This window comes from Pholcus phalangioides, unplaced genomic scaffold (genome assembly GCF_987345545.1).
Source record: "Pholcus phalangioides strain wild (caught in Gottingen) unplaced genomic scaffold, Ppha-v1.0 ptg000004l_1, whole genome shotgun sequence".
In the NCBI taxonomy this organism is placed as follows: Eukaryota; Metazoa; Arthropoda; class Arachnida; order Araneae; family Pholcidae; genus Pholcus; species Pholcus phalangioides.
This window is the reverse complement of record NW_028301597.1, coordinates 31015615-31027857: the sequence shown is the minus strand read 5'-3', so window position 1 is coordinate 31027857 and position 12243 is coordinate 31015615. Positions and strand designations below refer to the sequence as shown.

The 12243-nt window shown below is 37.3% G+C and overlaps 1 protein-coding gene across 8 annotated transcripts in view; it reads right to left on the bottom strand.

Moving 5' to 3' along the window:
* The window catches only part of LOC149087086 (disabled homolog 2-interacting protein-like), a 102173-nt gene that overhangs the window by 53577 nt on the left and 36353 nt on the right, over window positions 1-12243 (bottom strand). For 6 of the 8 annotated variants that reach the window (XM_089231316.1, XM_089231317.1, XM_089231324.1 and 3 more), the window contains one exon: window positions 6170-6259. In XM_089231316.1, coding sequence (XP_089087442.1) covers window positions 6170-6259 — 90 coding nt within the window. Of the gene's footprint in view, window positions 1-6169; window positions 6260-10892; window positions 11040-12243 lie in introns of those variants that run through there. The other 2 variants (XM_089231319.1, XM_089231322.1) reach the window with 2 other exon arrangements.

Here is a 12243-nt window from a genome sequence, read left to right as displayed (position 1 = left end):
GGCTGCGTTGAGATTACAAATATTATGGTAGAGAGCGAGGAATCTAATCGATTGAGAAATCATTCTGAGAAAAAAAAATTATGGAGCTGTGGTGGGTACACGTACACTATCAATAGCCCCACGGCTATTTGATGGGCCATGCAGGGGATATGCGAAAAAGTTGCCCGGTCATTGATGGCCGAGAAATGATAAAAAGGTGTAAAATGGAAAAAGTTATTCTCAACATAAAAGATGGTAAGAAAATCAAAAGCATTTTCAGGAGGTGCCTGAAAAGCATAAAAATCTGTAAATCACTAAATAGACCATCGATTCATTACGAGCCGTTCAAGTTTTGCGTCAGAAAATTTTCTGCCATTTTTGACCACCCCCCACCCCCATCAGCAAAATTTTGTCAGCTCCGCCCTCCTAATGCATATTAGTGGGATCAGAAACGTACGCGAAGAGGGCATAGATGGACTCTGACACACCAGCAGACAATCAAAAATTTATTTTTTTAATGCAAAAAATTAAAAAAAAAATTAGCCATGTATGGTAAAACCTTGGTCCGCGGACCAAATGTGGCTCTGTGGGGTTATCTAACGTGGCCTGCACCTCAAACTTAATTTTGTAAAAATGAACTGGGCGGCACATTTTTTCACAGATCACTTAAGTAACCCGCGACACAGTTCCAGCACGCTTAAGCGATCCGTGGCACATTTAGAGATCCCTTGAGTGATATGTGGCACAGTTTTAGAGCAGCCGTTTAAGCGGCACCTCTAGTGCGGCTCTACATCACTCCAGTTGCCCACGGCACATTCCAACATTACTTAAGTTATGCGTGGCATAATTAAGAATCACTTGAGTGATGCGTGGTACAGTTCCAAAGCATTTAAGCAAGCGGCCCGTATACATTTCCAAATCACTTGGATCCGCGAAACATTCAGAGATCACTAAAGTGGCTCTGTAATGGATTCTGTCATTAGGGAGAATGTTAATTCACAAACTAGCGAAAGATTTTCTCGTTTTTGGTGCACAGAATAAGATGCCATTGAGAATATTTCATATTTTCATAAAGGGTGGTTGATGACGTAAGCATAATCCAAATCCCCCCCCACTCCCCATCAAAAGTCAGAAAATCGGAAACCGCCCCCCCATCGATGCTGACGTAATACTTTAATGACCCCTTTTTAGCATTTTATCGATATACCATCAATAGCTGTGTGTTCATTATCCAAGGTTTTTAATTTAGCTCCCCGGGGGGGTGGGTGTACCCGGTAACTCCAGGATTTGATTTGTACTTCCTGTTGAAGAAAACTGTTATAGACTAACTTTAGGTTGCCATTTTCTTTTGGGGGGGGGGGGTCCTGTTTTTCATGGTGATTGGAACAATAGTTTCCAACAGCACTCTATGTTGCCTCGAGAAGTCCAGAGAGTGTAGCGAGATATCAGAAATTCTAATCTCATTGCCGTTAATGTTCCCAAGCTAAATATAATTTTAATCTGAAGATTCCTGCTCGTAATTCGAATATTACTCAATCAACTTTCAAAAAACGGTTTGTCGATCGAAATGGCATTCAAGTCCAAAAAACAAAGAAGCAACCTTGCATTAATGACAATAATTCGATTCGGCGATAAATGATTTGGAATTGTTCCAAAAAAGAAGGGGGGGGGGGGAAAGCTATTCTCATACACGGTACTCTCTGGAAAAGCAGCTGAAGTGGTCGGTATCGAAATGTGAGAATAGCGTAAGCGGAAACAAGGAAAACACAAATCCGACGGAAGGTCACGAGGATTTCCTGTGTTCTATTGCGTCAACTTTTTGTGTTTCAACTCTGTTTTTCCCCGATAAACCCGATTTCACAGAAACGATTCTCGCGTATGATAAGTAACACAAAAAATGGACGCGGATCACAATCATCTTCTCTAATTACGAAACTCGAACAGAATCGAGAAAGCCTTGATTGATAGCAATAATTCTTCTTTCTGGACAACTGGTATCAATTACTAGCGTTTATACTGTTTCTAGCTATACAATCCACGCCACTTATTGTGATTACTCGGGGTTTCTGATTACAATAACCGAATGGACTTATCCGAAAAAAATTCCCGTTTCCAAATGTGGTGACCATACATCCCGTTTAGTCGAATGGCACGTAAGGTAAATGAGTGTTGGTAAAACGGGACAACTGTTTTTCTTCCCCACATAACTGGTTGCAAAATGTGCAATCGTTGAATTTTTGTTTTTATTTAACTGTAAAACGGGACTTCTTTTTCCTTTAAGCTACACAATTCTGAATTTTTTTACTCAACCATTAGGAGGCGTTAGAATGAAGCTGTCTAATGCAGGAGTTCTCAACCTCTGCTTCGCAGGGCCCCCTGAAGCTTCATGTGCCCTCCCCGAGGGCTCCGCGGCCGCTATAGGACAATAAAATATGTCGGTATATTTTATGAATAAATAATAGAAAGGAGCCTACGGGGCTCTGCAATAGAAATTATGCACTAAAAAGGGCTCCGCGAGTCAAAAATAGGTTGAAAATCACTGGTCTAATCAGGAATTACGATATTTTTTTTTAATGTACACAATACGTTTCATATATTCCTTAAGAAAGTCTCTCGGAAAAGGAAATTTGAATCTAGTCAACTGATCAATTAACTGAAGGAAATATATGTAATTTTAATATAAACAATAACTGGTTTTTTTATAGTCATACATTTGCTTTGACGATAGGAAGGCCATTGCATAAGCAGCTCGACGCGTACTTGGATAACTGCGAATACAACGGACGGATTAGTGATAACGTTATCTGTGATTTGAAGTGGCTCTCTCATTCTATTAATTTACCGAGAAAGGACTTTTAGATGATGAATAAACGGGGTTCGGATATTTATTTCAGTAAGGTGGGACCAGCTTTCACGAAAGTTCCGTTTCTCTTTTTGAAGTTGATGCTTTTGTTTGAATCGGCGTCCAAAGATTCATGCATTACCACAGAATATATACAGGAATTCTGAAAAATATCCATTCAAAAAGATATGGTCATAGTTAAATGTAGATTAATGGAAATTTTTAAAGATATGAAAGACACAATTTCAAAACCAATGGAAATTCAGAATTGAAGGAAGAAAAAAAATACCAGAACTGTTGAAAATTCGAATTTGATGAAAAAAATACAGTCGAATCCCGTTTTAACACAACAAAATTTCGTTATAACGAAGTGATATCTGAAGTCTCTTGGAGTTCGTTATAACGGGATTCGACAGAAATTCCAGAACTGAAAGGGGTTGCAGCAAGAAGGGGGGAGTTAGCTCCATTTTTATCACTTTTGACCACTTTCTTGTTTAAAAAAAAATATTCCATTCGTTTGGTGTTAGACGAAACTAACTCCAGCAGTTAGTTCCTGTGTTTCTCCATAGATAGAGCTAACACCATCGTTGCAAGAAAGGGGGCAATAAAACGAGGGGGCTGACCATAGGCGGAGATAGACTTGGAGGTCTGGGGGGGGGGGGCACGATGATAATGATGTTCATACATATATACATTAGATCAGCTGACTTCACCTTTGCTCTGGGGAGGGGGGGGGCAATGCTCCCCATATCTCCACCCATGTCTCTCAACAATATTTCACAGCATTTAATTGTCAAAATTATATGCAGGGTTTCTCGAATTTTACCACCGTAGGTTTTTAATGTGACCTATTCACTTAGCAGGGTAAGCCCCCCCCCCACCACGCCCCCGCGTATCGCCGCCGATAGGGCTGACTCTTTCTCGGCCCAGTGGAACAAAAATGGCGCTAACACTTTTTTGTTGCAAATCCTAAAATTGAAGAAAGAATAATCCCAGAATTTATAAAAATTCCGGAATCAAATCAGTTGAAGCGCAGACACCTGGTTTTACTAAAAAAAAAAATTATTTGAAACAAAAGGGAAATCTCGATATAACAATACTTTGAGAACCAAGAGAAAATATCGTTGTATCGAGAAGCAGCAGTTTAACTTCAAAGAACAGACATTTTCGAACAAGACTTGAGAAAACACATTGTTGCTGAGCAGTGTTTCTCAACAGGGCCGCAACTGGGGTGGGGGGGAGCAGGTGGGTCTCGTGCTCCGGGCGCTAGAGCCGAGGGGGCGCAAATTTTATTCTGAAACCTCTCCTTCAACATTACGAGAGGGCGTCAAAATGCGCGCTTGCCCCGGGTGACCAAGCATCTTCTAGTTGCGGCCCTGTTTCTCAGCGCGACTCCTAGGGGCGTGTGGCGAGCTAGAGATATAAATTTGCGTTCCTGTTTATATTTTTTCAAGTGATTCTTTTACATGTGAAAATATCTACTAAAATATTCCGGGGAGCAGTTGACGAACCATGAATTAGGTAAGGGAGCTGCGGGTGACAAAGTTGTTGAGAACCACTGTATTTTCTGGTTATATCGAGAATCGTTGTAGCGCGGTTTTACTGTATGTACGTTTTTTCACTTCCCCAAGTGCGGGGGGGCCTCCCCAAATCATAGTGTTCGCACCTGTCGCACACCCCTACAGGCGGCTCCGATTTTAATTTACCATACAGGAGGTGGCTATACAAAAAAAAAAAAGACGTTTACGATCCTACGTGTGGTTATCATAAATCGAACAAAAATCATGTTCCTGACGAGCTTGATTATCCCCGATTTTTCTACATGGCTTGATAGTTGATGCAAGAAATTGTAGTGCTGCCATCTAATGATTTACACATTTACTAAATGTTATTTCTCTGTGTACTCTTTGGGGAATGAAATTCGATTATTAATATTATATAAAGTACAAGAATAGTTTTTATTGGTAGATTAAGAAAGCATCGAGTCAATCAAAAAGACTTCATCAATTCTGGATTTCCATTAATTAATTCTAAAATTCTTTTTTTTTGATATTTTTGATAATTTTGAACTTTTTCATATACAAATGCATCTCGCTTTCTATTCGTGAGAATGTTGAATTTTGATTACTGCCAGTAAGATAAAATGGGTGGTTCAGGATTGAATTGGTCTCAGAAACTTTCTCATAAATTCCCCAATTTGAAAAATATTCAAAGTATACTCACTCGAGAGGGAACACGCTCTGTAAATAACATCTCACACAATCACACTCAATAACCAATACAGATAGACTACAGACATCGCAGATTATTATTATTTTTTTCAAATGTCACAATCGGCAATTCCTACCATCTTTCTCACTGATTTCAATATTCAACTGCATATTTGAAAAGTTTTAGCAAACCATGTGTTAATAGGTTTCAACCGTGAAGATAACGTACAAATTAAACATGAAAAGAGGAGCTAATTTTCAAAAGGGAAGATTTCCACGTTTGCTAAATTTACAGAAGTAAAAATCGTATCGTAGGCGGAGATAGGCTTGAACATCTGGGGGGGGGGCGGCACGATGATGATGATGTTGTTAATTAATATATACACATATACATTAGATCAGTCGACTGTACCTTTGACGCTGTGTGTGTGGGGGAGGGGCGTATCTCCTCCCATGAATCGTCGCATTCCTCCAGAATACGTTTGCTTTACAAAAGTAGAAAATAGCTCTACGGGTAGCAAATAGGGATGGTTGAAGAATAATTGAATAATTAAATAATATGTTTCTTGATCAAGATTCAAAAAATAATTCAAGAATGTTACCCGCGGAAATGTTCCGTTTCGAAAGAAAATTAGTGGGAATGTTACCTTTTGATTTAAATTTGAACTGGTCAAGTCTGAAAAAAGAGAAACTTCTACATCACCTGTTGATTCCAGAAGATTTTAACTAGCAGTTACTGCCCCCCGCGTCATTAACATAAGAAACACGATCATCCTACAGTGCAACCTCCTATAACGGACACCTCCACTGATGGGACTCAATATGTATCTTTCTATACATTAACGAACACCCCGTTAGCGGACAAAATTTTAGGTCCTATGGGTGTCCGTTATCGGGAGGTGAAAAATACCGAAGTGTATGAAAAAGGTGCTATATGTACCCTTACGATAGAAATGACTAACTTTAAATTGTAATTTTTACCAAAAATATTCCCACTTGGATAATCTTGGTTGCACAATCTGGCAGAACTTATCCCAATACATAAACCGTTAGGAAGTGCATTTCAAAAATAATAATAAATGTGGAAATGTTCCCTTTTGAAAATAAGCTCCTCAAATAATGATTTCTGCCAACTTACAGGTTTGAGGCGTTGGTGACGACGAATATTCCAAATCTGGGATGACGGAGAAGCCAATGGTGTGTCGCTTCGGATTCTCATCGGTCGAACCTGTAGGTTACAATCAAAAACAGCAAATGAATCACAATATACGAATAACCTGGATAGAAATTATTGTGAATAAGTAGTGTAATTGATGCGAGGCAGTAGGCGTGGGTACTGGACGGGGGGGGGGGGGGAATAGACAAATATCAGAGGCTTTAATGAAAATCTTTCGACATCAAAATCAGGTTGCTTCGGGCGTCAAGTATAGTTTGGTTTTTATTACTGACACGCTGAGCAATTTTTTTTGCATCCTTTTCTCACCCCTCAACAATGCAACTTCTTCATCGTATAGGTCAGTGTTTCCCAAAGTGGGCGAGGGAATGGGTCCGGGGGGGGGCGATAGAAGTTACGGGTACAAAATGGGATCTTATGGATTCGCTTGAGTTGGGGACGATGAGAGAAAATAATTTCTGAAGAAGGGGGCGATGGGAACAAAAATTTGGGAAACTATGGACTGTAGTTGCTTCAAGAATTTGGCGAAACTTTTCGCAGGAAATTCCCACGGACCAGCGGTTGAAGAACATTGTCATATATACCAGGGGTAGCCAACTTCTTTCTATTCGCGGGCCAACATAAGGGTCAGCTATAGCGTCGAGGCCGAATCAGTGGTGCAATTTCGGTGGATTAGCCGCTCCATTATTAACTGAATTAATTAGCTTGTTATTAAATTAATTTCGTCACTAGAAATAAGAAGTTCGTAAGCAGTTTGTTAATCAAGAAATCTGCTGTTGGAACCGATAGTTCAAATAATGATCACAAATTTAATTTTTTCACGGTACTTCTACCTTGTCGCTGGCCGCACAAAATTACTTCACGGTGATGATCGAAATCACTTTAGCTGCACTTCTGTCATATACCATAATCATTTAAATGAAATGAACTTTTCAAAATAATGGAACTAATAAATCAATATCGCACCGATGATCATTATTTTGATCAATTCTCTTTTAACTTGAATTAATGACGTTAGATATGGATTCCAAATATGATGTCGGTCAACGAATAGTGATCATTAGAGAAATGAGAGGAACTGATTCGCGTTCTGTTTTTTCTTTTTTCGTGAATTTCGTTTCCAATTATTGAAAAAAATCAAATAATAATCGCATTCGAACAAGTTATTAAATGAAACTTTGACTATTAATTGCTACCGAATGCAAAATTTCTTTTAAAAATTCAAACGCTCGCAACGCTTTCGTGTATTCATCAGACCATTACCCACAGTTAACTACACATTTTATTAAGCTCTTGCTTTTATTTCACAGACTTCCAAGTATCCAGTAATGAGGGAGAGCCTTTTCATTTCCAACCCTGAGGAGTTGTCTGGATTCTGAATCTAGTGAGTCAGAAATTCTACAAAATTCTAGACCACATCAACGCGACGACTGTGTGTTCGTGCGTGTGTGTGTGTTTTCTATTCGCAACAGGAGCAGCCATAACCAAAAACCAAAGGAGAAAAATAAGTAAAATAAAAAACCACAGAAACGGAAGTTGAAGATTGCACACATTTGTTCCTTGTTTTTGTATGAATATAACAAACAAGACTAGACATTGGGAGCTTAAAATGATGTTACTTTTATCCGCTAACGAGCGTCTGCCCGTATTTTTTCTTTTTCTCTTGTTCTTTTTCATTGAAGCCTTCAAATATGAGTTCGCTGAGGGATTGAATTACTCCATTCTAACAAAAGAATTAAATTTGAAAAAAATCAAAGCATGATAACTCAGATTTAAAATGTTCTTTCTTTCGTCTTCGTGTCACAGAAAAAATATTTATATATATTTTTAATATTTAAATATGTTAAAATAACAATATATTTAAATATGAATTTAATTTTAATGAGATACTATAAAGAATAAAATAGGTAGAAGAATTGTCACGATTATGCAACACTGTATTAGTTTTTTCTGTAATTTTGGGATCATTCTCATTTTCAAAAAAAAAACCTTAATTTAAAAAGAATATCTGGCAACGATTTGTACATCGACGGATTCATGAATTATTAAAAAAGTTTGTTTTTTCCTCTGCGAATCTATTAAGGTATTTTTTAGAAATTTTGATTTACCCCTCGGATAGAAAAACCAACACTTGAGATATTATTTACTTACGTTGCTTGTGTGTAAAGTTTTGTTTATTATTTTTAGACGATTTCCTCATGTTTTTGAGAATAATAATGATTTCATGGAAATCGAAGAGGTTCAATGAGAGAGTATAATTCTTTTACATTAATTTCATTTCACTAAAAATTTAATATGTTCTGATTATTTTCAAGAATGAGTTTTTTTTTTTTTTTTTTGCTGCCCATCAACAGAAATATATTTTTATACAAATATAAGGTCAAAACAGGCAAAGTGCCCATCGTGGTGGCTGAAAGAAGATGCCCATTTCAAATATGGATGTCATATATTTTTAAAATACAACAACCCCCCCTAATTAAAAGTGCAATTATAAAACTATATATGATAAAATATATAATACACTGCCCATAATAATTATTTATGGTTACCTTATCCTTAAGTATAGATAGCTTCTCGATTTACCCCAAATGTTTATCGTATTAAATACGATATTAAAAAAGAAATACGTATTGGTATTAAAAGAAATACGTATTGGTATTAAAAGAAATACGTATTTTAATACGAATAATACGTATTAAAAAGAAATTTGTTTTTTAAACCAGTCAATTGTGTTAGAATTCACTACTCCGGGGGTAAAGTATTTCACTTATTCACAACCCTATTAGAGAAAAACTAGAATTCAAGAACTCAAAGAAGAACTCAACCTAGAATTTTCTCTTGCTAAACGGTATTAGTGTCCCCTTGTCGAAGCAGTTGATTAACGATATATTAATAACTCGTGGTCTATCCCATCCCTCACGTTGAAAATTTTTAAAGCTTCGATCGTATCCCCCCGACACCGGTGTTTATAAACATCTTCAAGAAATCAAGTCTCTCTTAATAGCTAAAGCCTTGTGTACCAACAGGAGCACGCGTAGCTCTTCTCTGCACCCCCTCTCAATCAAGTCTATATCCCTCTGCACGTAAGGTCTCCAAACCCTTACGCCATACTCCAGTCCAGGACGAACTAAGCCCCGGAAAAGTGAAAGAATCACTTTAAGAGAATACGAAGACACCTTCCTAAGAATGAAACCGAGCATTCTTTTCGTTTTTCTTAACACCGCTGAACAGTGTTCAGGAAACCTAAGCTGTTCGCTCGTCAATGAGAATTTCCAAATCCGTGATCCTAGTTGCATCCGGAATAATTACACCATTCCGTCATAAATTGATTACGAAACATTTTTTCTCAAAATTTTGTTTGTCACAGTTACATTAGGCTTGACGAAAACAAAATACCGTACACGCTTGATTGTAATATAGTGCACGTATATCGTACGGGCAAAACTGATTACTACTTAAATATAAATTATTTTTCTATATGATTTTTCCTCAATATTTATCAGACCTAACATATTTTTGGGAATTATGTATAAATTACCAGAAAAAGTGATCAATGCAGAAAACTTTACCTAACTTATATCGAGACGACTATTTTTCTCAAGCTGCAACTTTATTTTCATACATACAGTGAAGCTTTTATACACCGACTCACAAAAAACCGTGGAGAATTCTTATAAATTAAAGTAATTTAATGTGTAAATAATATAATTATAGACGATTGCATTACATGAAAGTTTTACTCTTCCATACTATATTACATCGCGCGCCGCTTTGTCTCAAGGAAGAGATATAAGCTGGTGGTCAAAGACCTGGACCATGCAGGATAAGTGCGTGTTCATGTGTTATGAATGAACCTAACGTGAAGTTTTTTTCTGTGTGATCGTGAAAGTTTAACTGAATATAAATCGTACAAAACAAGAAAGAGCTGTCAAAAATTGTCTTGAGAAATAAAAAAAACCTATGCACATATAACAATGGGGGGGAAATGGAAAGAAAGTTTTTTTTAATGTGATATTTTAATTAATTTCTGTTAATTCAAAGTGCTTTTTGAAGGTTGGTATTCTCAAAATTTCACTAAATTTCTTGTGCCTCCCCCCCCCCCATCACCCAAAGGTCGATCCTACGCACACCCCTGCGTGGCACGAGTATACAAACACGTATTCAATTTGCATTGACCACAAGAAATAAGTGCCGAGTACATTTATAGCCCATGCTTTGGGGGTATACTTTCCTAAATTCATACTAGCGATACGATCTGTTAAAGTATGAATATTCCTAACAGCTATGTCATGCGTATGGTACATAATTTCGGAAATTAAACACACTAACCAAATAAGATTTTCCAACAACATTAAATCAAGAGCAACCACCACAAGAACACGGTTAGAAAAAAAACATATATATATATATATACTCGAAACAACATCAAAATAAAATTTAAAAAGTCCACAGAGTATTTATCCATTTTCTGGAGCTTATCTTCGTTATATCCGGCGTTCTCAAACGCCCAAAAATGTTAGTAAACAACGGATTACGTCAACACACACACACACACACACTGGAAATACAAATCTAATCCTCTCGCTAAAATGAGAAAGCACCATCCCCCGAAATTGACGTGCATTATTATTCATTACTTATTAGCACAAAACAGCATTACTCTTCTTTTATCATAAACAAAGCTTACCCAGCTGATATTTCCTCCGCCTTAATATCGACGCCCACATGGCAGAGCTGGCCATCATGCCGTCTTAATTGAAAAGCGTGCACAGAAAAAGGCGGCAGTAGAGCAACGCACACACACACAACACGTTCGCGCCCTCACTTCCGTCTACTCTAGATGGAGGGCCTTTCATTTTTTATTTCTTTTTCCTGGGTAAAAGCTTTTTTTTCTTTTCTTTTTTGCTGCCCAACCTTCCCATATACCCATGATTCCCCAGGAGAGGCAGCGAAACGTCATCATTTCAAAGTTATGTAATAGTACTTTTTCCTAGTCTATCTCTCACTCTCTCTCTCGGTTTTATTTTTGGATGCAGATCTTTTTGGTTTTCAAACTCACACGCGTGTGTGTGCGGATCTCATTTTTCCCTCTTTCAACGAAAAAGAAGAAAAAGAGAGAAAATTTTAGGTTCTGTATTATTACTGTCTTGGCCACACCCAATCGTGTGTGTGATATTACGTCCATAAATTTTCTTTTATCCGATTTTTCTTTAGAATATGGTTTAATCGAAGTACGTAAAATGTCCGATATCAAAAATGCAAGTAACTGCCAGATTGTTCTGACAGTTATCGTCAATGACTATTACCCTTGAAGGTCATTTTTCGGCGAGTTCGCAAAATGTCAATGAACGGTTAATGTTAAAAAGCCGAGTCATTACCTTTAATTATGCATCGTTTTTGTCGAATGGTAATTCGACTATAATCATTGCCATTATCTCGAATGTGATGCTGATACCAGACTATTTTATGGGGGGTCATAATTCGTTACAATCGAAGAGATATGACTGTCATTTTGCATTTGCCTGGAAATATGTACTTCCACAGAGCGTTTTCCCGGGTTATTTGAAGTTCTTGTTCACGTGAATAGTTGAATGTTATAAAAAGAGTGCGATATAAATGAGGTATGGATTCGGCTATTGGCGTTCAAAACTCGCTTTCAACTAAAAGTGAGAGGTATGCGTTGATTACAATAATTTACACTCCCAACGCCTCAATAAATAGCGCTAAATGTACACATAAAAAAAAGGTAGTGTCATCGACAATCAGGAATCTCTGCTGCCGAAATTCAGGTCCATTTTACGGTCGCTTCACAAAATTTATAATCTGAAAAACGGATCCTTCACAGAATACAAATTAACGAAACCATATAAATTTGAAATTTCATTTCTTTTGTACAAAATTAACTAGATTGTTTCACTTCTCACAAAACAATCTACTTTTAATAAAATGATGGATAATTTTCCCAAAAATAAAGAATATTTTTGCAACAGAACTCCATAAAAAAAAAAGTCTGGGCAGCTTTACTTTTGCGACAAGTC